This window comes from Solanum stenotomum, chromosome 6, assembly GCF_019186545.1.
Source record: "Solanum stenotomum isolate F172 chromosome 6, ASM1918654v1, whole genome shotgun sequence".
Classification (NCBI taxonomy): domain Eukaryota; kingdom Viridiplantae; phylum Streptophyta; class Magnoliopsida; order Solanales; family Solanaceae; genus Solanum; species Solanum stenotomum.
The window spans coordinates 40,878,266-40,904,359 of NC_064287.1; the positions used below are offsets into that span (position 1 = coordinate 40,878,266).

The 26,094-nt window shown below is 32.9% G+C and overlaps 3 protein-coding genes and 1 long non-coding RNA gene across 4 annotated transcripts in view; 2 read left to right on the forward strand and 2 right to left on the reverse strand.

Annotated features, from left to right (window-relative positions):
• Positions 1-3,380, forward strand: part of LOC125868754 (F-box/FBD/LRR-repeat protein At1g13570-like) — a 4,428-nt gene extending 1,048 nt beyond the window's left edge. Inside the window, exons 3-4 of the mRNA XM_049549326.1 lie at positions 2,328-2,768; positions 2,891-3,380. Coding sequence (XP_049405283.1) covers positions 2,328-2,768; positions 2,891-3,380 — 931 coding nt within the window. The remainder of the gene's footprint in view (positions 1-2,327; positions 2,769-2,890) is intronic.
• Positions 3,381-14,978: 11,598 nt separating this feature from the next.
• LOC125867569 (uncharacterized) lies at positions 14,979-20,625 on the forward strand. The gene is made up of 12 exons (XM_049548115.1): positions 14,979-15,217; positions 15,901-16,641; positions 16,732-17,100; positions 17,185-17,243; positions 17,407-17,481; positions 17,777-17,882; positions 17,972-18,043; positions 18,197-18,295; positions 18,408-18,506; positions 18,642-18,740; positions 19,836-20,171; positions 20,338-20,625. Exons 1-12 carry the CDS (start codon positions 15,143-15,145, stop codon positions 20,623-20,625), a joined length of 2,418 nt encoding a protein of 805 aa, XP_049404072.1. The 5' UTR covers positions 14,979-15,142.
• LOC125867570 (uncharacterized) lies at positions 20,415-21,517 on the reverse strand. Its single transcript, XR_007446654.1, has 3 exons — positions 21,444-21,517; positions 20,527-21,261; positions 20,415-20,469 (listed from the first exon to the last, which is right to left on the reverse strand). It is a non-coding gene; the product is annotated as an uncharacterized LOC125867570 (long non-coding RNA).
• A 197-nt stretch (positions 21,518-21,714) lies between these two features.
• Positions 21,715-25,822, reverse strand: LOC125867571 (two-component response regulator ARR11). The gene is made up of 5 exons (XM_049548116.1): positions 25,544-25,822; positions 23,956-24,108; positions 23,476-23,844; positions 23,280-23,356; positions 21,715-22,806 (listed from the first exon to the last, which is right to left on the reverse strand). The coding sequence occupies exons 1-5, from the start codon at positions 25,686-25,688 to the stop codon at positions 21,814-21,816; spliced, it is 1,737 nt and encodes a 578-aa protein (XP_049404073.1). The 5' UTR covers positions 25,689-25,822; the 3' UTR covers positions 21,715-21,813.
• Between the last annotated feature and the right edge of the window lie 272 nt (positions 25,823-26,094).

Sequence of the window (26,094 nt, forward strand, 5' to 3'; positions counted from 1 at the left end):
TTATTTTTTGGATCATTTTTCTTCTTAACTCGTGAAAATGTATAATTAGAACAAAATCTGATCGTTCTTATCAGATTTCTCTCTTGTGGACTTCATTTTTATATTTGAATTGAAGAATTTTTTGCCGGAAAATGATGGATTATTGTGGGGAAAAAAATCATCAGTGAACTGGTAAAGGTGAAATAGAGATGAAGAGTTAATGTTTGGTGAAAATGGGGGTCAACTTGAATGAAAACTTTGATCTTTGTTTGATAAAAAAAAAACACATGTATATATAGTAGTATTAAAGTATTTGATAAATGAGTTATTTTATTTTTTGATATAATATTTATTATATGAATACATTAATATATAGAAGGGTAAAATTGTTAAATTTAAATTAATTTATATTTATTTTAAATAGATTTAAAGAATGATTACAAGAAAATAAAAATAACGGAGGTAGACGTAATACCGTAAACCACAAAGATATGAGTGTTATGAAACGAAACCTGAAGAGAGATCTCAGAAATTATCCATAATTTCTTCTCCTACTTATTACATTCAAGTCACATTAATCGATATAAGGTCAATACCAAATCATACTTGACCTTAACCAGTATTGTAGAATTATTACTTTCTCACTTTATTTCAGATCCAATTGTTAACAACATATTTTAACCCTCATTATCAGTTCATCATTCTTCTTTTCCACTTCACACATTTTGCCATTACTAGTCAAGCAACCCTCTTTCTTTAGGAACTCAACACAAAGAGGTGGTCTTTAGAGTTAAAGGCAAAAGAGAACTTCAGATATAATCTTTGATTGGGAGTGCTTGTATGAGGTCTACTATGAGTATTTTCTAGCTATTACTTAAAGTTATTGATTATTGTGTTTTATTTTTTTATGTCATTTTAAAATAATATATATTACATACTATTTCTCAATTTATATGACACTAATGGAATTTTGAGAAACAATCAGACGCTTTATATGTCTTCTAAGTATTATAAGTTGTTAATTATTGTGATTTATAGTATATTCTACGTAATTTTCAAATAATGTATATCAGTTCTTTTGTTCCAATTTATATTGCACATATAGAATTTTAAAGAGTCAACAATTTTTTTACATGCTTTTAAATATTCAAGTTGTTAATTATTGTGATTTATAATACTTTTACGTCATTTTCAAACCATACCAGTTACTTCCTCTATTCCATTTTATGTAACAATGACAAAATTTTCAAGAATCAATTAAATTTAGGGAAAATTACGCATATAAGCAAACATATATTAGTTAATTAGTTAACATAGCTATAGTTTGCCTTAATTACAATTCGCGACCTACTTTTAGCTATAATTACACTACTCAACTTTTTAGTTTTGTATAATTCACACGTTTGTATAATTCGGTTTTTGTAACTTTTGTATAATTCGGAATTTGTATAATATAATTTGTATAACTGTTTACACGATGTTTGTAATTGTATTATTTCATTATTTCGAGTTTATACAAAAATAACTGAATTATACAAATATATCCGCAAATTATACAAACCTGCGAATTATACAAATCCACGAATTATACAAACGAGACAGCTTAAATTGTACCTACAGCCCGTAAATATGCAAACTATAGCTATGGACCATAATTAAGTTTGCTATAGTAGCTATTTGCGAAAGTAACCCTTAAATTTATGATGTTTCCAAATATTTTAAATTGTAAAAAATCATGATTTATTATATTTTTTATATAATGTATAAAAACTAACAAAAATAAGACTAATAAATTTAAATTTAAAGATTATAAGTCCTGAAACTCCCCTAACAAACCATTATAATTTTGATAACTTTGAAAAGTAAATCAATAGGCCGCACAATGGAGAGCTGCTTCTGAGACAAACACACATCGTCGCCGTTCTTCTGAGACTAACAAAAGATCATAGGTATTTTGTTTCTTTTCCTTTCTCTTTGCAAATAGTTGAATTCGAAGATTGCTCTACAAAGTTAATTTTAAATTATCTGTTTCGTATTACGTTGATGATATTGGATCTAACGATTCACCAAAAAGTTTTTTTTTTTTTTAATCTGTAATTACCGTTTTGTGTCACAAGTAGTTGTTTCAGATTTTGGATGCTTTAATTTGTGTAATATCTCTTACTTGTTTAGAATAATATACATTCTATAACTGGATGTTTATTGTGACAAAATTATGTGAAAACTACTAAAATTTCAATAAATACCAAGTCTGAAGTCCACCTCTGTTGTTTAACAATCATTCAATTTATTTTTTGTCTGAAGCATGTTTATAATCTTATATTCTGACGTTTTTTTTTTCTTTCCAGCTATTCAGAATTTAAAGTGGCAATGATCAGTAGCTGCTTTAAGAAACTTAAAGTTGAAAGGGACAAACTTGATAGACTTCCTATTAATGTCAAACACCAGATTCAGGAACACTTATCTGTGGAAGAAGCGGCAAGAATGAGTGTTTTGTCTAGACCGTGGAAACATATTTGGGTTTCAATTCCCAAGCTTGTATTTTCTGCTGACTTTTGCCACAACAAGCCATTAATAATAGACATCATTAATACAATTCTGTTGCAACATTGTGGAGCCATTAAGACATTCCTCGTCAATATCTCATCTATACCTTCTTCTCAGCACTCAGTTATTGATGAATGGATGCTTTTGTTGTCAAGAAACGGTATCATGGATCTCACCCTTGAGAAACTAGACAAGTATCATCTGATTCTCAACAATGCTCCTTATAAATTGCCCTCCTGCCTGTACGGCATAAATAAACTAGAAAGTTTGACCCTGTCCAAATGCATTTTCAGGCTGCCATGCAGCTTTACGGGTTTCCACATGCTCAAAAACCTTTCACTACTTAAAGTCGTCTTACGTTTAGATGTTGCAACTTCTTTCTTGTGGTAGTGAAAGTCGTCTTACGTTTAGATGTTGCAACTTCTTTCTTGTGGATGCCAGACCTTGTGATTCTGCAAGTTAAGTTGTGTAGTGGTTTTCCTAACTCGAACATATATGCTCCAAAACTTTCCCAAATATCATTCCTTACCATTAGAACCAAAACCCTTGAGTTGGGTCATTACATGGACTATCGGATGCTGACAACAGTTATACTTGCATCGTCAATAACAAATCAAGATAAACCGATAAACATGACCTATCTTCTCAAGTGCTCGCCTGAAGTTCGTAATTTTGGTCTGCACACTTACTACCTCATGTCTGTTGCTACTGAAGCAGAAAGGCTCCCCACATACCTCAACAACTTGAGGACTCTCGCGTTATATGAGTTTGATTTTGATGATGAAGATCATATATTTGCTCTTCTAGGAATGCTTAGAATTTCTCCCAATTTGGATAGCCTCCTTTTTGAGTAAGAAGAAAGGTGTCATGGAAGTAAACGTAAACCATTTTAAGGACCAGCCTACAAAACACTAGGACTATTCCACAAGCTTCAAAGATTGATAATAAAAAAGTTCCATGGTTCAACAACTGAAATGTTCTTTGTAAGGTTTATACTTGCCTCTGCATCTCTACTCCTGAAAACCATCCTTAATGAAGATGCAGAAAGTGTTCATGAAAGCAAATTCTCAAAGGAGTTGATGGGGTTCCCTCGCATCTCCTAAATTGCAAATATATGTGAACCATAAAAAAAATAGGCCAAGGACCCTCTTTCTCATCATCTTGATTCTTGTGTAGAGGATCCTGTATTATTTAGCTTCAAGTGCATGTTAGCCATGGATATTTATACTTCTGGAATTTTAGTTTGTCGTTCTTGTATTCAACTAATATTATGATTTGGATTGCATAATGAGGAGATAACAATAATCGGAAGCATGTCCTTTTTTTATGGCCAATAGGATAGTATGAGTATTAGAATAGTGAAGGAAGGGTGGGTATTGTAATAGGAGTTCATTTGGATCACACAATAGACGTTCATGAAAGATTTGGGTGGTTCAACCATAAAATCAATAAATCATTCACTTTTGATCTCTAAGACTTTGGTATTATTATATAACTAGCCATTAGTATATGTTCATAGTTTATAACTTCGTATGCAAAAGTATGGCTCCCATTTCTTATTATATAACTTGGAATATCTTCTTTCAAGTTAATAAAATATTAACCATGTGTTGCAATATAATACATTGATTATGTTGTTCAAAAGCTTATGAGTACATATAAAGATTCAAGTAGTTTAATTCAAAACTATAAATATTAGACAATATAAGAAAATAATGAACTTTCTAAATATTAATTGTAACTTTATGATATATATTGTAATTTCTTGTTAGTGATTATAAGGAACTTTTTGTTGAAGGATTAAATTTAGGTGTAACGTGAAATATTGAAATTAAAACTTAATAATCTGAAAAGAAGATTTAATGCATTACTATGTCACAATATACAAGTTAATTTGAAGACATTAAAGATCACTAATGAAATGTAAAGGACAAGAAAGAGAGGACTGATTAAGTAGATGGTTCATCAATGATAGAGTTATCCCTAGATGAATACATTTATTAGTCATACGTCATGACAACAGCATGCGTAAAACATTTAAAAAGTTTAAGTTTGTGTGGAGACCTTTAACAATTTTCTGCAAAAACATTAGTAATAAAAGTAATAAGAACTTAAGATTACAATAATTAAATAAGAAATTAGTATCAGTTCTTTGAGAATTTGAGTTGTCACATCTTGGTTTTTTCAATTAGGTTTCCACATTTTGCAATGTTTAAAATTATTGAAGCTAGATTGAATTGCCTTATTAGAATATACGGTAATTCCAAGCTTCAGTTTAATTGTTTGTTCATCATTGAAAATGTTCCAGTGACTAGTTGTCCCTAGTTGGCTTTCACGGAAACATATATCCAAGAAATATAGGGCAACCAAATGGATGGTTAACTAAAAAAACAAAAAACAAGAGATTGCAACTCTCCTATTAGTGAAACGGCCCTTGTCAGTCATCATGGGTAGGCCAACAGTGAAAGAACTAGGCCAGAAAACTTTTTGGGTAGAGACCTAAAAATTGTAGGCTAGTCCAGTCTAAAACAGAATCTGAGTGAGACTGAATATAGGGAAATCCGGGAATGAATGGAATGATATGTCTGAGCTTAGATCGCATTTTCTAGTAGCTAAGACATTAAGGAATACATAGGACCTTTCAAAAGCAAGTTTGGGTAAATAGAACTCTCGATATTGGATTTGGCGTGAAGGGGTTAGTTTAGAACATCAAAATTCGAAGGTATGTTGTGAAATGAGATCTTGGGGGCGAGGGAGGATCAACAAGGTTTTGCTTTCGTGCAAGCCACCATAGCAGGCATCATGCCACTAAGCGAGATGAATTAATTCCCCCTATAGTTGATGGGCCTCTATGGCGACGCCGCTATAGAGGGTTAGTCGAGGTTTTGTGCGATTTAGGGCAGTTTCCTTTGGTTATTCCACCAAACTCTTCGATAAAGATAAGTTAATTACTTCTCCAACTTGCATTCTTAATCTTTAGAATCTAGGTTGTTAATCTTGGAAAAGGGTTTTTATCTAAATTAATGGTGGGAAGGACCGTCGTTGGGTAGTATGATCAGGGAAATGACCTAGGGTTTAGGATTTTGGTTGTAATCCGGGTATTGATATGTCATTGTTGATTGATCATTGTGTTTTTATTATTGTTTACACCAAGAACAAGCCGAAATTCATAAAAAGGGGAAAGCTCATGTTCTTTAGAGAAATTAGGCTTGTTCGAGGTAGGTGATGGTTGTTATTTTCATTGTGTTATATGTAGTAGTAATGCATGAATGTATATGATTAGGGAAATTGGAAAGACATGACGGTAATGGAAGATATTGTTAATCACATGCAATGAATGTGTTATATAATTGTACATGTGTTATTGTAATTCATTGTGATTGTTATTGTATTGTGTGTGATGATTCGGATTGGGTGACACGCCGGTACATATTGTTGTTGGAACGAGTACTACATGGTACACTAACATTTGGAACGGGTACCACGTTTATACAATGATAACGGGTACCAGGGCAGTACTCTAACAGTTTGTATGTATGAGTTCCATGAGAGAACCAGATTGCCTTGTTGTGTTATGATGATTCATGATGTTTATGCATATCTATTCAGGGTAATGACAAAGAGTTTAGACTATGTTGTACTTATGTTTGTAATTGTGTATTGTATTCTTAATGAGTGGTGGTTGCTTACTCATATTTCATTTACTGGAACTAGTCGATGATCCTATCAATACACTGTGGTTGTGTACTAATGTTGCATTTATTCTTTCTTTGTTGAGTACATGGTATATTTCAACTACTATTTCAAGATCTCGATTGTGAAACGCACGACACCTGAATCCAAGGGCAAGCTACTTCTTCCAAGCTACCATAAATTCTTCTCTATCTTGTTGTCCATCTTTTTAGACACAAATATTTTAGACTTAGGCTTATGTTTCCTTGTTGGGGTTGCATCCCCTTATTTTAGACTTGTTAGATATTTTCGTACAACTATTTTCAGGTTCTAGGGAGTTTATTTCACATTTGTTTGGATGAACTATCAAGTTTAAGGAAACTTGGTCTTTAAAGTGCTAAAAATGATTTCTTTTTTCTTAATGCTTACTATAGTAACTTGTTTTTTTTGGTTGATGGGTTGAATGTTGATAGTTGTTTTTTCCACTGGAGAATTAGTGTGGATTCCATTTACGGCGAATCAGAGTCGTGACAAAGTTGATATCAAAGTCCTAGGTTTGTTAATCTTTTCTTAACAATATAGTAGAGTCTTGCAGAATGGTATAGAGACATTTGTACTTTTCTTTAGGAGTCTACATGACTTAAGGAAATTCCTCTCTTTTCTTTCTCTTTGTGCTATAACTTGATTCCAACTAGTATCTAACATTATTCATTCTTCTGTCCGCAGATGGTACTAGACGCAGTGGGGTCAGAGTACAAGTTCTAGCGGCAGAACCAGTGGTTCGAGGCAAAGGAAGACAATCAATCATAACAACATTAACAATATTGTCTACATATTTTTGTAGCTATTGGAGGAATCTGTATTACTTCTAGGTCCTAACATTATATTGCAGTTAAAGTTGATGCAATTAATTACCATCTGAACATCCACAAGTTACATGGGTATCATTCATATTTATTTATTTTCTATCTTTCAATTTCATCTTTTTTTTGTTTCTGTTTTTCTAACCTGAATACATGAGATAAAATGTTGTTGTTGCTATGGTGGGGCTACTCTGTGCTACTGTAGTGAGTTTTCTAATTTACTACAATAGGGTACTCAAATTGACAAATTTACTCTTTTTTTTCAAGTAAATTCTTGGTGAACCCAAATCAACAAACCAATGATTTGTTTATGTTGAACTTTCATTTTCTTTGAAGTTGATTAGTGTCTTGATTTTTGTTGTTTTACTTCACTTTCATAGTGAGAATCAAATTTTTGGAAAAAGGAAATAATTATGTTAGATTGAATGTTGTTATTCTTTGAACTTTTGTTAATATTGTAAAAATATCACCCCATGAGTTGATTTTGTTATTGTATATATTGTTATTGCTCAGTATTTACGACCTGTTAAATAAGGTAGTTATGTCAATGAAAGGCAATGTAGAGTCTTGTGAACAAAGTTCTTCAACTTGATTGAAATGAGCAAAAAGGAAAATATCTGTTGTTTGGAATTTTTTGTTCGGCTTAAGCCAAGATGTAGGGACGAAAAATTTAAAGATCAGTGCACAATATGTAAACAAAAATAATGGCTCCTACATTTGGAACAACAAATTTAAAGCGTCATTCGGAGAATAAACATTCATTGGATAAAGGCTAAAGAGGATCAAAATGAACCAATAGATTAAAAAACTTATTTGTAGTCGGTCTTTTATTGATGGCTAACCAAAGTCTTGGGGAAGTCAGTCTTAGCTTGTTTGTAGTAGTGGATCAATTCTCAAAATATACTCATTTCATACCATTGAATCACTCATACACAGTTGCTCGTGTGGCTCGGATATTGTTTAATCAAATAATTCGCTTGCATGGGATATCTGAGACTATTACTTGTCATAAAGATGTGATTTTTACTAGCATTTTTTGGAAGAAACTTTTTCGCTTGAATGGTGCTAAATTAAAATTTAAAGTTCATTGCACAAGAAATTATTTCATAAGAAAAATAAAATTTAAAACATTTTTTTCCCACTCCACCACCTCCTTCCACGTAACCTCCCCCATTTTCAATTTATTTTTAAAAAAATTCTTTTATAAATGTTTTTTAAAAAATCCTACTTCACCTTCCCCCTTCCAAATAAAACTAGGTCTACCCCACCTAACTCTCCCTTCTCAATTTTTTTTCTCATTTTGTTTAAGATATGTACATATGTTTTTAAGCTACTTGTCTCAAGAGTTTTTTTAAAAAAACATTTCATTTCTATTATATTTGGTATGTAAATAGGAAATAAAACTCTAAAACATTTGTATGTATCTAATACAAAACAAATACATGTATAAAAAAAATTGAGAGTGAAGGATTAGATAGGGTGGGATAGAAAATTTTCATCTTTTAAAAAAATAAAAGTAATATTTAAAAAATTGGGAAGGAGTGGGTGGTTTGAGAGGGGGGGTTGATGTAGCAACCCTTCCGAAATAATATAAGCCAATAACTCACGAGATTTTTATGCATATATTGTCCTCACACTAGTAAAAATGATATAAAAAGAATATTACCAACTTTCGAGTACCCAAACTAGGTAGTTCATGCTTCACACAATCATTCAAAATTAGTGGTAAATTTAATATATTACAAGACTTGGGCTTACACACCCTAAAAGAACAAAACATAGAGTCATACTTATATTACAACCCATGGTGACATGATCAAATTAGTCCTCAAAATTTCATGTAAATATACAACACATAGATCATGTACAAGTCCCAAGGTTTATACAAAATATAGATGCCTATATATGCAAATGTGATCTTCCTTAAAGCTCTCAAAATCTTCATCTCCAATGGCCCACTTCACGACTCCTCTCGATCATTTTCTACGATAGAAATAACTATCGCTAAGCATATAGCTTAGTGGTGTAAAAACTATAGGTTCGGAGCCATCAAATTCACCAAGTTAACTTTCTCAAGTCATGGGCATCACCATTGAAACATAATAATTAAATCAAGTAAACAATATAATAAGAGTATCAAGTTCGATATTTAAAGATCCAAATGTCAAAAACGCTCATAGCATTAATTTCCAAGAGATTCAATAACAAGGCTCGCCCAATATATACATCATGTCGTCACACCAAGCACAAGCAGGTATCAAGAAGGGCCGATACCCTGTATCAAGAAGGGTCAAAGCCCAATAATCAAGAGAACCAAGAACCATATTAAAAATGGTTTTCTAATTCGTACTTAAAATGGACAACTTCCATTCTTAAGACGAACTAAAAATCTAGAGTCAAAATGGCAAATGATTCGAAATAAGAGGCATGCTAATAATGACAAAGTCACAGCCACAAGAAAGACAAGGTCCCAACAAGAGTGCCAGGTGATCAAACAATCCGTACAAGTGGGCGAGTTACACAAGCGTCTTTAACATCTTAAAGGATACCAACACGACAATGCAAAGTGACAAGAGGTAACCAAGATACCAAGATCAACTTTCAGATATACCAGTAGTTAAAAGAGTGCAAGTACAAATTTATACACAAACTTCAGTGCTTTAGCAAAGAAACAGTCCAACACAACTTTGCGAGTTCAGACCGTAGACCAATCAACGTTTCAAGGTCCTCAACTTGTTCACGATTATATACAACCTTAAAAATACAATTAAATAACTTCTTTAAATCCTAGAAAATCAATAATGTTGATGTAAAATAGGATTATCATCACAAGTAAGCTTAGCCTGTACAAATACGACTATGCTCTCAAACAGTGATTCTGGCCAGCCTAGTACCTCATGTTGCAACTTAAATTTGAAAAGAAAAACGGCAAAAATAGACTTTATAACCTTCATGAAAGATGTAGATACATCTCTTAAAGTTGCAAACAAACAAGAATCACCGCAAAATATATTTTGTACAACAAGATATATTCAAAACACTAACAGTTGTTCATACAAGATCTGAAATTTCATTAGAAAGAATGTGGCAATCCTGCAACATGAGAGCTTTTGTAAGTTAGTGTCTGCTGCTTTTACTTGGGAACGACTTGATAAAGAAGAAGCTAGTAGAAATGAAAATAAATTCTGAAAGCCTAGAACAGATTTTGGGGGTCCATCAAAAAGGGAATGGTATGTTGAGTAGTAAAGTTGTTGAAAAGTGTTGGTATCCTTACCAAAGAGAAGGGTGTGTCTCGAATCCCAGCCAAAAGGACCAAGTTTTTCTCTTGTGATTTTGAAGAACAAGTGGTTAGATAATGTTCTAAGGTTCTTAGACCTCAGGGGAAACGAATTTCACTAGAGGAGGTGTCAAAATATAGTCTCAAGAGTGATGTTTATCACAATGCACAACTGTCTCCAAAAGATGGCTGCCCAAATAGTTGTGTGCTGCCCAAATGCATACATGTATACACCTATATATATATATATCCCTCACCTCCTTTTAAAGTTATACATAATTCTAATTAGAATATTACGAAAATACTCCAATACAATACCTTAAATTACGATCACAATTTATGTTAAGCAAGTTTTCAATTATCACAAAACTTCAAGTTCCCAAAATGAGAATAAAAGATATTGTAGTAATTAATCAACGGTAAATCGACATGCGACTCTAGGTTAGTATTTAGGGGTGTTAAAGTTGAAGTGAGATTTTTTTATAAAAAATATTAAGAAAATATATTTTTTGAAAAATATATTTTGGAGGGTAGGGGGAGGGAAGGTGGTGAGTGGGATAATAAAAATGTTTTAAATGCTATTTTTTAAATAAATCAATTTCTTTGTTTTGGGGATAGTGATACTTTAATATTTTACTTTCAATTAATACTAATAGTCTATTATTTAATTTTATTTTTTATCAAGTTGAATGTTTTATCCATGTGAAATGTCATGTAACAAGATTTTTTAAATAAAAGAGCTAGTGTATTACATATGCTGCTGCGGTATGTTTCTCAACCTAATAAGTGACTTTAGCTATGAAACTCACACTTTCAATAGTCTAGGTACAAAAAAAAAAAAAGAGTTTAAATGTGTTTTTGATATTTCACTCAATGTTTACTGAACTTTTTTCCTTTATTAAAAGACTCATAATACAAAATTATCATTTACTATATTCCTTTAATATTTATCATTTAAGTATCATTCTAATATTTAGTACTACAAAATTAATTAAAGATATAGTCATTAAATTTTTACTTATTTATAGTATGTAAGAACTTGTATTATCTAAAATATTACATTGACTAAAATTTCACTTCTTAAATCTTTCTTTATTTAAACTATATTAATATTAAGACTTTGAAATCAATATTTTATATTATATAAATTTTATTTAAATTATGAAAAATAAAATTAATTAATTAATTAATTAACTAAAAATTAAAAATATTTAAAAAGTTCATTTCTTTAAAATACTACTTTTTAATCTTTTTTAGTATGAAATTTTTATCATCTAGATAGATATGACATTTATTTTAGGGATAATGGTCTGAAAAATACCCCACCTTTGGTCGGATTTGTTGTTGCGATACTAAACTTTCATGAGGACCTATTACCTCCCTAGACTATTTAATACCGTATTTAAACATATATTTTTGCCCACGTGGACATAAAAGATAATGCAAAATTATAAATAGTAATGTGTCCACGTGGGCACATATATACCTTTAAAATACACTATTAAATAGTTCAGGGGGTAAAAAATACGGTATTAAATAGTCTAGGGAGGTAATAGGTCCTTGTGAAAGTTTAATATCGCAACAGCAAATCCGACCAAAGTTGGGGTATTTTTCAAACCCTTATCCCTTTATTTTAATTTCAATTGTTATTTTTTCGTGATTTTGTTCTTCTCATATATAATTTTATGGCCTAAATCACCAGTGGCCCCCTAAAATTGGCCCGGTGTTTATTTAGACATTTTAATTTGGCGATGTTCATTTTAGACATCTCATGTAGAGTCTCAGTGTATCATTTTGACATTTTTTTTTATTACATGGTATAATTACTATGATACCCTCATTGATCGGCGCGTGAAATGTTTCTTTAGTTAATTTTAAATTATTTTTTTCTTCTTCTTTTTCATTTTCAGCCATCAATTTGTCCAAGCTAAATTTCATCCTTTGTGAATGAAGATTTCAGCAAAACGAAGGAAAATGTTTTAAACTTTAAGAATAAACCTTTTTCAAATTTAAATATTAAAATATTCATGAAATTCTTTCTTGGAAGAATTTAATATTTGCAAGGAAGTGAATTCATGAAGATTAATAAAAGTCTATCTTGATAATTTGCATGAAAGTGAATTTATCCGTTTGGCAATATATTTTCCAAATAAACTTTGGGAAGAAATTTGACAAATAGTGTTTGTTCATACAATTTACCATTATTTGGCAAATATTTTTGGCAAATAATTCAAATTTCCAAATACTAGAAAAAACTAGTATTTGGGCAAAATCTCATTATTTGGGAACTTTTAATAATTCAAATTCTACACCAAATTTTTATCTTTTACAAGAATACCCTCTATAGTAATTATTTGCGTTGTTTTACATAATTTTTTACGTGAACATCAAGTAGTGATGGAATATTCAGTAAATATGAAAGTGATGATATGGTTGTTAATGAAAATGATAACAATCTACTTAGGGTCTGTTTGGAAAGCCACCTGGTAATTGGAATTGGTGTAATTACTAGGGTAGTAATTACCAGCCTAGTAATTACACTGTCTAGTAATTACACTGACCTGTTTGGTTGCCACAGTGTAATTACACTGTAATTACACATGTCCTGTTTGGATGTCACAATATAATTACACATGTTCTGTTTGGATGTACAATTGCAATCATAAATTATAATAAAATTTTAAATTAAAAATTAATTATTTAAAATTTATACTAGACAAATAAGAAACTTTATAAATGACATTAAATTAAATATTTAAGATATATATTCTTTTTTGAAAATATAATCATTAATAAACATATTTTCTGTAACTAATATTATGAAAAATAATTGATTTATATTTTTTCAAATTAATATATTTCAATTGAATTGATCGTAACAACTAAAAGTATGAAGTTTCTACAAACATCGTGAAATGCATGTTTGATAAAAAGAAATAATATATAAATAAAATGTCATAAATTATTAAATGTTTGACAAAAATATAATTTATCAACTCTAATTAAAAAATGACGTGCAATGTAGATTCAGTATTACTAAAACAAATGAAACTGAAAATATAACATAAGTTATAAATTCAAAACAATTTTTTTAACATAATACTCTTATAACAAATTTCAATATAGCAATAAATATGATTTAGTTTTATTTTTCTTAATAAAGAAAACGTAAGTCTATAACTTATTTAACAATAAATTCTATTTTAATTTAAAAATTAGAATATAATAAAATTATGTTAATGAGAAAATAAGCATGGCATAAATAAATAGATAATACGAAAAAATTACATAGAATCACGTAAAGTAAGGTTGAGAATAAGAAGAAAATGAAATATAATAATATAAAATATAAAATAAACTTTTACAAATTTTTAGAATAATAAAATTAAAAAAAGAACTTAAAATAATAGAAGTAAAAAAAATTAAAACAAAAAAATTAAAGTAGAAATAAAAAAAAAGAAATTAAAAAGTAATCAGGTGGTAATTACACCATGTAATTACCAGCAATTCACAGCCTCTGGTTGTGAATTGTAGAGTGTAATTACCCTCTGCCAATTACACCAATTACCTGCTGACCAAGTAATTACCTGTCCTTCCAAACAGGACAAGACAGTGTAATTACACCAATTACACCAAATCCAATTACCAGGGTGTCCTTCCAAACAGGCCCTTAGGGTAACAAAGTCATGTGTTATGTAATACAAGCATATGATTAGTTTTGATAGTTTTTAAAACTTATGTGTATAAATCATATTTCTTAAAAAGGTGAAATATATTTCCAAATAATATGGCCAACACATGGTGAAATTCCATTCAAATTTTTACCCAAATAATATTTGCCAAAAATATTTGGAAATCTACGGCCAAACGCTAGCTTAAACCAGGCCAGAAAAAATCTTTGAACCAGCCAAAAATCTTTCATTAACTATCAAGCTACTGAATTGGCAAAAAGAAGGAAGAAAGTAATTACGATATTATTTTTTTTGGTAAAATAAAAAATTTCACTAAATTGCGCATATTTAGTGAAGATTTGATGTGCATGTAGACGTTTCTACAAAAAAGGATTAGAGGTTTCTGCAAAAAGGATAGAAGCATTTGGAGAAGAATTTCTTTTATTAGTTTAAATTTTATTTTATTTTGTAATTATTTGGGCAAAAATATCATGGATCATTAATTCTTTGGCTAGTTTTTATTTTTACTCAAAATTAATTAGTACTTAAAAATTATTTTTGACACAAATTATAAATGTCATTGTTAAATTTGTCACTTTACATATCATTCTCGAGGATAACATACACACATTATATATTTTTACTAATATTAAAAATATATATCAAATTAATACAATGAGATTAGACATGAGGGATTTAAAATGAACAAACTCATTGGTGCCAACTTTAGAGGGCCACAATAAATTCTGCCTAATTTTATTAATTAATCGTGAGACAGTTGTAATGCTCGTATACAAATTAGAGGCAAACCCAGTACTTTTTAGGAAAGTGGCCGTTGTAATGTTGGTAATTAGACAGATAATTAGTACTAATACAAAATATTAACCAAATATAGAGATGAGTTAAGAAAACTAGCCGTTGGAGTCACCACTGTGAATAGGAAAATAGGTCATTTTCTGAAAACCATAACGTTCCAATCTTATCAGTTATCATCTTCTATAACCCTTTTACATTTCTCCATTCTACAAAATTGAAACAAAGACATCTTCTTTTGGTTTTAAGAACCCAGTAAATTAGTGAAGAAATAGTTGACGAAAGAGGGTTTTTTCCCCCTGTTTTTATAGGTAAAAGAAATGGATGAATCTTCTTCTTCTTCTTCAGCTTGTCTGGTACGATCCTTTTCACAGCCTTCTCAAGAACGTACTGAGGTAATATCAACTTTTTTCTTAATTTTGAGCAAATGGGTCTCCGCAAATTGGATTATTTTATGCCCTTTTGCCTAAATTCAAAGTTTACTTCTTTCTTTTGTTACAATCTTCTCTTTTTTTCGTATTTGAGCTAATGGGTATTTGATGGTTTTCTACTGTTTCATAATTGAGATTATGGGTTTGTTTAAATGCAATTTTCTGCACATTTTCCTATAAGGGTTTATGAATTTGTTTACTGCCGAGTGGGGATTTTGAGGATATAAGCAGCAGGTTTTACTTTCCCTTCTGTGATTTTTGCATCTGATACAGACGCTATCTATTTACTGGTCAAAATGGAATTAGGGGATTCATACTGTCAATTCCAACTTGTTTGGCATTGAGGTGTAGTTGTTGTTCTTGTCGTTGGTGGTGTTAGCGTCAAGTCTTTATGTTCTCTTTGGTCCTTAGAAGTAGAGCTTATCTTTTTGTGTTTTGCTCCAGCAGAAGCATAGTTCCTTAGGATTGTGGTGTTTTTCATAGTTTATGAGTTATGTAAACTGACTTAGTCATGGAAGTAGATCTCAATTGTTGTTTTCCGTAAGCATGTTGGGGAATATCAAATATGAATTTACGGATTGGAAAATGATTGAGCTATGGGGTAAGTTTCTCATTTAGAAGCTGAGCTGGAAACTTTCTCATTACAGGGAGACCCTTTATTACGTGCATTATCAACATCAGTATCATTTGGAAGATTTATGTCTGAATCGCTGGACTGGGAGAAGTGGTCCTCATTTACTCATAATCGATATCTTGAGGAAGTTGGGAAGTATGCAAAGCCTGGGTCAGTTGCTGAGAAGAAAGCTTACTTCGAGGCTCAACACAGAAAAGCAGCTGCTAAAAAAGCTGCATTGTTGCTAGAGCAACAAAATGCAGCAGTTGATGAGTCATCTGATCTGAATGTGACTAATCAAAACAATGATCATACCACAGTGAACTCTGAATTGACAGAGCCTAGCAGTTGTGTGGGTATTGAAGAAACACAAAGAGAAGAGGGAGAGTTGAATGTGACAACTCAAATTATTGATATGGAATCAGAGCTCACTGAGAATGGCAGCTATGAGGGCACTGAGGAAGCACTGGGAGATCAGGGTCATTTGAATGTGACAAATCCAAGTGTTGATAATTGCACAATGCTCTTTCAGTTGCCAGAGAATAGCAGCCATATGGGTATTGAAGAAGTGCAGGGAAATGAGGGGGATAATACAACAACATGTGGCAGCTACCCTATTCATGAAGAAATTAACTTGGAAACTACTGGAACTGAAAACTCTATCGAACAATCTTATCCAGTAGAGAATGAACTCAAGTCACTGAATCAGCCGGAAAATGTTGTTGTTGAGGTAAGTGAGAATGTAGCGCAACTGAAGGAGAAGACACAAACAAAGGTTTGTACCATTACCTGATTTATTATTCTCTCTTTGTTGCTAAAGTGAGATTCTTGCTTTTTTCTAATTGAACATGCTTCAATTATGCAGAATGCCGCTATGGTGGGAGACACCGTGCTGTCAATGAAGAAGAAACCAAAGAAACCATTAACCTTAACGACTAGATTGACAACTAAGAATGAATCATCAAAGTTCAAATCTCAAGTCAAACCGGTGACAGTTCTTCAACCTATAGTGACTGATAAATCTGCTCCAACTAGTAGAAACAACGGAAAAGTCATGACTGACAAAAAGAAGTCAAATCCAAAATCTCGTCAGATGTCAATCAAGTTTTTTTCTCACAGAGAGGAAACAAAGAAACCAATGTCTCCTATTCTTGAGAAGATAGTGAATTCAAGATTTGTAAGATCCATCACCAAAACATCTAGAGACAGCAAAATTCAACAGACTTCAACTCTGGTGCATTAATTGATCTTTGTACTTAATTTCTCCTGCATAGGTTGCTTTTCAGTTATCAACTTAACTCTTTTCTGCCAAATGCAGGCATCGGTGAGTGGGATATCAAAGTGTCCTTCTGAAGCCCCTGAACGAGCAAATAAAAGGTAAATGTATTGTACTGTTTTAGAACTGAAAGAGCATATTCATGAAGACAAGACAGAGCCTTCAAATGTTTTTCCAGAAGCTGACTTTCTTTATTGATGAAGCTCTCAATGTGAATCAGTTATCTAAACATTTTACTGAATGGAACAAGCTCTTTGCTTGCAGGGATAGAGCGATGCTTGACCACCAATCATTGTGTAGAAGCAGGAAAGAAGAGGGTGAATCGTTATTCCAATCAGGGTGAGATCTTATGGCATCTCATATTTTGTTTGGGAATATGTGGTTGTTAATTTTAGTTTGATAAGGACTTTCTAATATCTATGGAGGAAAGAATGTTAAGTGAGATTTGTGTTGTTTATATGCATGGTCTACAAGCTGTGACTTTAATAAAGGTTCCAGTTTTCAATATACGCCTTTCTGCAATATGCAATGTATTAGTTCTTAAGTGAAGCAAGTAGAAGCAAATAAAAGGTCATGTTTTGTCTTACAAGTTAGTTAGGACATTTTGACTCAAGCTTTTTACCTTTTGGAGCAGAAATCTCAAATCAATAAACAAGCATGGAAATGTAGCATGTTCTTCCCCTACTGTATTTTCTCCGTTCAACTTAAGGAGTGAAGAAAGAGCAGCAAAGCGAAGAGAGGTACATGAAGAGCAAATCAACATCTATGTTTCTGTTCCTTTTTTCATCTGTTGAATCTGATTATTCACTTGTAATCTGTTGCACTTCAGTTCTTTCAGAAGCTAGAACAAAAACTGAACACAAAGGAGGCAGAAGAAGAGCAGCAACAAGCAAAACCAAAGGTTATTCCCATCACTTCATTTCTAGAGGCTATATATGTACTCAGATCGATAAGACTACACATTTGTTAACTAATGGGCGGAATTGTTCTCATGTGCTTGAGCATAGAAGAAATTGAATTTCTTTTTTAAGGGAGTTGATTTCTCATTTTACAGGTAAACACCACCAGTAGTTCTAAAGTGCTTATATCAAGAGCTAAACCAAATCCAAGAATTCATCATGGAAGAGAATCATCTAGTAATCAAATGAAGAAGGTAATTTAGCAACAACATTGTTGGCGGAACTGGTATCATGTTCATGAACAGGGAAGAAGATTAAATTTCACTTGGCTGTATACTAAGGAAGGAGAGTTGTCTCGTCTTGCAGGGAAAAGCCACCAGTAGTTCTAAAGTGCTTGTATCAGGAGCTAAACCAGATCCAAGCATTCATCAGGAAAGAGAATCATATAGTAATCGAATGAAGATGGTACTATTCTCTTTTCCCTTGATGAGCTAGTTGTTACCATTAATAATAATCATGTTATGAGCAGGAAAGAAGAATGAATTTTATTTGGCACTCATTGGCAGTATACTTATGTAGGAGAATTGTCTCGTTTTGTAGGAGAAAACCAGTAGTAGTTCCAAAGTGCTTACAGCAAGAGCTAAACCAAATACAAGCATTCATCAGGAAAGAGAATTATCAAGTAATCAGATGAAGAAGGTACTCTTCTCTTTTCCATTGACAAGCTAGCTGTTGCCCTTAGTTGCGAGGTTGTTGAATCAATGAGGCTGAATCGCTCTCATGTGCCAAAACAGGGAAGAAGATTTAATTTCTTTTGTTTGTGTTAGAATGTCTAATTGAAATGTACATGTCTAGAGTCATACATGTCTAGGTTGATTGTACTGGAATATGGAAAATCATACCAAATTTATACATAGCCTAAGATTCGTATGTAAGGAGCAGCACCTCTTGTACATTATTAATCAAGTCAATGAGAATTCCATTTCCACTGGTATCAGAGCTTCTAAGATCTTGGTAGAGACTTAAATTGCTGTCCACAGGCAGTACCGGCCTACATTATACTGCATGCTGAGCCAATGCAATCTTCTTTTGTTCTTCCTTTTGGTGCCCGAAGATGCTCCTCTATCCGGCAACCGGTGGTCCAATCTCTGGATGACCGTTAAGGCACCGCTCCTCTAGGATCATTTAACCACCCTTCTCTTTATGGCGATGATGTTATTTTACTTTATATGTGACCAACCAGTTCCCCTAAATCTTGAATTCTTGTCATTGTTCTACTATTTCAAGTTGAGCGATAATATTTCTGCATATTTGCAACATGGGTATCTCTTTCTGTGAGTAGTACAAGAAGCACTTTTGTTTGTCGGGTAGTTTTCCAACGCCTTCCAAATGAAAAGAATTCCAAGTCTGTTCTTTTCTTTTTAGTGATTGCAAGATTTCAGTGTCAATTGTGTGTTTTCAAAATAAGCAAACTCAACTTGATTTTTTCTCTTTGAGTTTGAAGAGAACATGCTAGAATTCAGTGTCAATTACTTGTGTGTTTTCAAAATAAGCAAACTCAACTTGATTTTTTCTCTTTGAGTTTGAAGAGAACATGTTAGAATGTCAAGTGAATATATTTCTATATACATACACGTCTAGATTCATTGTTCTTGAATAGAGAAAATCGTACAGAATTCTTACATAGCCTCAGATCAAATCAATGAGAAGTTCTTCTATTTTCACAACAATACGCTGGGTATGTTGTTGTTGTTGTTGTAATAATATGCTAAGGAGAGGTGTCTCATTTTGCAGGAAAAAGCCACAACTAGTTCTAAAGTACTTACAACAAGTGCTAAACCAAATGTGATTCATCAATCAAGAGCTGAATCAAATACAAGCATTCATCGTGAAAGAGAATCATCAAATATTGCGCTTAATCATCAATCAAGAGATGAATTAAATGCAAGCATTCATCGTGAAAGAGAATCATCAACTATTGGGCTGAATCATCAATCAAGAGATGAATTAAATGCAAGCATTCATCGTGAAAGAGAATCATCAAATATTGGGCTGAATCATCAATCAAGAGATGAATTAAATGCAAGCATTCATCGTGAAAGAGAATCATTAAGCAATCAAATGAAGAAGGTACTTTCTGTTTCCATTGATAAAAGTAGACCATATGTAATTGATAGAGATTTGCTTCCTATTAGACGTGTCACTTGCTGAAGTTCAATGTGAAGGACACTAGATAAAGTTCTTGTATGCTGCTAAATAAATGGTTCTCACCTTTATCTATTTTTGTGGCTTGCAGATGCCGCGACAACCTTGCTCACCTAAATACAGTGGGAAGCCAGTGCCAGAAGTCCTCGACATCAAACCTCGACAGCCTTGGAGGCTTTCAGGGAAGCCTGAGGGAACAAAAGATGTTAAAAGGGAAAACAACCTTCCAAGGCTTTCAGGGAAGCCTGAGGGATCAAAAGATGCTAAGAGGGAAAGCAACCTTCCAAATCATTTCCAAGTGAAAGGTAGATCAGACAATCCCAAGTCATTTATCTGTGAGAGTATGTTGGAAAATGCTTCTCCAAATATCCAAGTTTAAGACAGACTGCTGCTGAGATCCATAAAGAGAGCATTTTCCCAACATTTAACGAAATGCTGCTGCTTTTCAGTTTTGAAGTTTCAGGGGCCACAAATGTGTGCATACAGTACAGGCTGTTAAGACATTGCTTCAAATGTATAATACAATAGGGCGTCTAGTTTGTGTTTTCTACTCGAGTGGTGAAATTCTGCACGTTTCCGTATATCAATATTTCCTATTGACACAACAACGGAATGTATTATATGAACTTTTGGGTCTTGTCTGAATTTGTAAACTTCAACGATATTCCTATATATGCAACTAGTACAGAATAATATTTCTCCCAAGAGTTTGTGACAGAACCAAACTCCAGCAGCTTCCTTTGAAATCTTGTAAAAGCATCACGGTAAGTCATATATGCAAGCATTGATTTTCTGGAGAGTTAGTGAAACAGTTTCCCTTTCAGATCTGTAGTAACAATTTGCAAAAGTCCCTTTTTGGTAATATAACAATTTTCATAGGGATTACTAGTATTGAAGCTTGATAGTTGCAACTCATGGCCACACAAGGGTTGAGCACATTTGCATGTTAGCCCTTACTAAATCTACTTGCAGATAATTAAGCATGCTTTGACTAGTAAATTGTTCAAGAAGCTTACTTATTGTGCTAAAAATTTACCAATGCACTCAAATACATTTTTGTGAAGATGATGATCTTTCACCAAAGTCAAGCACATTTGCAAGGCCACACAAGGGTCAACATTTGCACGTTAGCCCTTACTAAATCTACTTGCAGATAATTAAGCATGCTTTGACTAGTAAGTTGTTCAAGAAGCTTACTTATTGTGCTAAAAATTTACCAATGCACTCAAATACATTTTTGTGAAGATGATGATCTTTCACCAAAGTCAAGCACATTTGCATGGCCACACAAGGGTTGAGCACATTTGCATGTTAGCCCTTACTAAATCTACTTGCAGATAATTAAGCATGCTTTGACTAGTAAGTTGTTCAAGAAGCTTACTTATTGTGCTAAAAATTTACCAATGCACTCAAATACATTTTTGTGAAGATGATGATCTTTCACCAAAGNCCCCCCCCCCCCCCCCCCCTTCCACCCCATGAGAAGCTATGCATCACATTACCAGTTGTTGATGAGCAATGCAATGCATATATTGTCTACCATCTAAAGCTTCCCATGGGATAAAGGTTAGACTATGAACAGACCTTGGTCCATCACATTACCTTCCAATGAATCAATTGGATACTCATAATCAAACCTCAATGTATCATACAAGTATGTTGGAACTCCAGAAATGGGTTGTGGATCATTGTAGTCAAATTGTTCAATGTTCGGAAGACCATTATTAGCTAGAAAACATTCCCCTTGAACAGAAGCACCAAAAATCTCCTCACCTACAGATGCAACAATTGAACCACTTCTCAAAGTTAGATTTCCCAGGCTTGATTGTGGACCATTGACTACATTGTGACTCATCGCTCTCCATGTAGTACTTGGCATTTGCTCAAGAGTATGAAAATTTGTTTGTTGATGGCTCACAGGTTGAAACAAGTTAGCATTACTTTCTACTGGAGAAAACTTTCCTACTCCATTTTTGGTCTTGAAGAAAGAAGGTTTATTTCTTGTATCTGGATGTCTGTCCCTTTCTTCATGAGAAGGTATATGGTTGACAAAACAAGTCACTTGTGTGCGATCAACTGGGATTTGATGAGAAACCACAGGCAGTGGTTGGTGACTTAACCCATTAGCTGACTGAAAATGTGGTTTAAAGTCTTGCTGCTTGTATTGAGGTTGTGGAGCTTCTCCAGTAGAGCAATATGGAGTGGGTACCTTAGAACTTTTTCCATCAGTATTGACCAAATCCTTGAGGCCTATCTTTGAACCAGCAGTCTGAGAATCAGAGTTATCTTCAATCACAGACTTCGGCTCAGCCGCTGGCACTGAAACAACACCCTTTACCTTGCTCTCATATATGTTGGATTTCCCATTTTGAACAATAGCTTTGTCTCCAGAAACACAAGCATACTTGTCATTTGTAACATCAGTGCACACATCCACTGGATTCTGAAGGCTGAGACTCGAACAAAGTTCTTTAGAAGAAACATCTGGATGCTTCATCCCACCAAATGAGTCTTTAGCTTCATCTTCTTTCTGCAACCTAGTCAAGTAGAGGCGATACTTCTGCAAGAAAATGATATTGTTATGAGAACTTTTTCACCATTCAATTTATGAAACTTCAACTTTTCAAAAGCAGAGAAGACCATTCACATCAATATAGTAAAGGAGATACTTTTTCTTGAGGCTTCAAACTACTAGTCATTAAGACGACTATGAATGAAAAGTAAGGAAATCCTTTTCTTGACGTGGCATGCGTGCATTATACCTAACCTTTTAACTTGATTTCAATCTCAATAAAGCCCAAACTTTTCTTTTTTAGCTCAAACTAATGTGAATATACTTTCCATCTTTTCTTTTATTTATCTCTAATCACCACAAAATATGGATCTAAAGGCAGGTACCTTTTCACTATCTGGATCTGATATTAGGTAGGAGGCAACTTGCAAGAAACAGCTTAACCAAATCTGTTAGCGAGTATATGTTGGCAACACATGCCAATATCCCTAATAAGATGCACAAGTTGTAAGAATATTTACCTGTAAGTGGCTAGCAACATTTTCTCTAGTCAACCATGGGACACCCATCAAATCAAGAATCTTCTTGGGACCAACTTCTGCCATGCATAAAAAAACATTATCACAATATCTCAAAAGAATAATTACTAGAAATATGCTTAGGAACTTTGAAGATGAAGTGTAACATGAGAGTAAAAAGAAATTTTAATGAACTTACTGTCAAACCCAATATGGTTTACAGCTTTGACAAATTTCTGATGAAGATCTACAGTCCAAACTACTCTGGCTTTCTTCATGGAAGAAGAATCAACAAATCTTGAATCGGACATTTCTATTTCATCATGCTTATTCTCAAAATCTTTTCTTTTCTTTCCTGAAAGGATTTCAGCTCCATTAAGCATCCACACTTCATCATATTGGTCCAATTCATGATTTCCAACATCCCTTGCCTCCTGCATCTTTTTTCTGAGTACATGCTGCCATATGTTTCTAAGTTCTTTCATCCGTATAGGCTTTAAAAGATAATCGCATGCACCATGTTGAACACCCTTCATCACCCTGCTTGTTTCACCATCCACAGACATCACTGGAAAGGTATTTTGAAAAGTCAGTGCAATTGTAATGGACAAAAGTGAAGTAGCCAATTAGTATTAGTCCAGAAAAAAACTTAGTAACCCTTAAATCAAAGAGAACTGACTAATGACAGGAAGATCCATCTCAAGTCCAACATGCTCCAAAAGCTTAAATCCATCCATGTCAGGCATGTTAACATCACTGATCACAATGTCAAATCCATCCTTTCTCTCTCGGAGCACATGCAAAGCCTCTCGTGCTAGACCACATGTCGTTACTGAAAGAAACCAGTAATAAGGTTTTCAGAAACCCAAAGATTGCAACTATAAAAATTAGAGATAAATGGATCCACTTTACGCTAACAAGTAGTCATTGATATCTTTGTTGTGCATCACACGTCGACAATTCAAGCATACAATCTAGAAATTTTAGTGAGGCATGGGTAATTATGAGTAATTAACTCATAAGCAACAATATGCTCTCTGCCTCAGCACCAAAATAATACAATTGAAGAGATAAGACACCTGTTGGGATCTTACAGAGAATCCACATTGGCTCAAAGCAGTAAAAGTTCAGTACAAGCTATAAGTTTAAGACTGCATTTATCTCTGCAGCATCCAAACCAGAAACACGATGCACCGCTAATTATAAATGACCTAACTCCTGAGTTAGAAAATAAAATTGCATAATACAAGCATGAGAATTTGTAAAACTGCTTACTCAAAGACAATCAGAAATCACCAATTGATACTAGTGGCAAAAATAAGGTGATCTTCACAAAGGAGTTTATCGCACTAACTTCACCAAATGCAACTCCAACTTAATAATCAAACCACAAAGAGCTTACAAGTTTTTCACTCAAGCATGACCTCCCATGTAGACAAACTGCAGATCTCAAAGGGATAGATTTACATCCACAAAGAGGTGAAACAATTCAATGGAGCTACAAAACAAAATCTAATATTTAATAATCTGCCCAAAAATAACGTCAAAGATGATTTACTTTTATTATATTTGTAGACAAAATAGGATGTCAATAATTGAGGGGTCAGTCTAAGAATCCTAAGAATTAATTTTCTTCTTCCCCCTTCTCTTTGATGCCTCCATGAGTTTGCCCCAAGAGGGAAAAAGAAGGATCATTTGAAGTAGAAACTTTGCAGAAACAACAATCTACAAAAGGCTTGTTTTACTTTTTTGATCCACTCTTCCATTCTAACAATCAACATAGCAGTTCTGTAGTAACTTTCCATAAACAGTAGGACCTTTTCACTTGCACATAGAAGGCATCAAAATTCTGGAAATGAAAAAAGATCTATTACTAACTACAAATATAGCCTTAAAATCAAGCTAAGGAGATGAACTGTAGAAACTACAGCTCAATCTTGATCATCCAACAAAGTAAAAAAAACTGAGTAAAAAGGGTGTCTTTTTCAAGTGGTAAAAACAGAACTCAAGCTGGAAAAATCCAAGGTTATGCAACAAAGTTGAAAAAAAATGGTGTCTTTTTGCCGTGGTGAAAACAGAATTCAAGCTTGAAAATCCAAGAAACAACACAAGTGTAAAAAGGGTGTCTGTTTCAAGTGGTAAAAACGCAATCCAAGATTATGAAAGGAAACAAACAAAATAAGTATAAAAAAGGTGTCTTTACAAAATTGAAGCTGGAAAATCCAAGATGATTCAACAAAATAAATAAAAGGGTGTGTCTTAAAAACCTTGATAAGAACACTTCTTAAGCATTTTTTCAAGAATCTTCAACCAAGTAGGATCATCATCAACAACAAGAACCCTTAAACCAGCTGGAAAAGTATCAGTTCTTGGAGAAGAAAACCCAGCACTGGTTTTACTATTCTCCATCATAAAAACAGCCAGATTCTTGGGGAAGACAGGAGTAGATCTTATTAATAATAAGTATATATATAAATAAATAGGAATAAACAGAAGTTATAAACTTATCAACTCTGTTTTTTTGTTTTGGGGTTTTTATGTGTGATTTGTATGAGAGAGAGTGAGAGGGACACACTGAAAGAAAAAAAAAGGTTTTAAAAAGGAGGATAGATGAAACTATCACTATTTTGCATTTGCCGCCGGCTACTTGTTCTCTCGTTATAACGGTTCTGTAGGACTTCGCCCCATTTGTTTCCTTCAAAAATCAATTTATATGAATTAATATTTTTTTAATACTCCCAATTTCATATTAGTTTTTCATTTTCTTCTTTATATGCTTTTGAAGAAATTATAATAAGAAAAGTATTTTTTATTAATT

Coding starts and splice junctions, on each gene's coding strand:
- LOC125867569 (XM_049548115.1), top strand. CDS start 15,143: ATGGATGAATCTTCTTCTTCTTCTTCAGCTTGTCTGGTACGATCCTTT. Junction 17,482..17,776: donor GAATCGTTATTCCAATCAGG/GTGAGATCTTAT, acceptor CTTTTGGAGCAG/AAATCTCAAATCAATAAACA. Junction 18,296..18,407: donor CTAGTAATCAAATGAAGAAG/GTAATTTAGCAA, acceptor CTCGTCTTGCAG/GGAAAAGCCACCAGTAGTTC.
- LOC125867571 (XM_049548116.1), bottom strand. CDS start 25,688: ATGATGGAGAATAGTAAAACCAGTGCTGGGTTTTCTTCTCCAAGAACT. Junction 24,109..25,543: donor TAAGAAGTGTTCTTATCAAG/GTTTTTAAGACA, acceptor GGTTTCTTTCAG/TAACGACATGTGGTCTAGCA. Junction 23,357..23,475: donor AAACCATATTGGGTTTGACA/GTAAGTTCATTA, acceptor TATGCATGGCAG/AAGTTGGTCCCAAGAAGATT.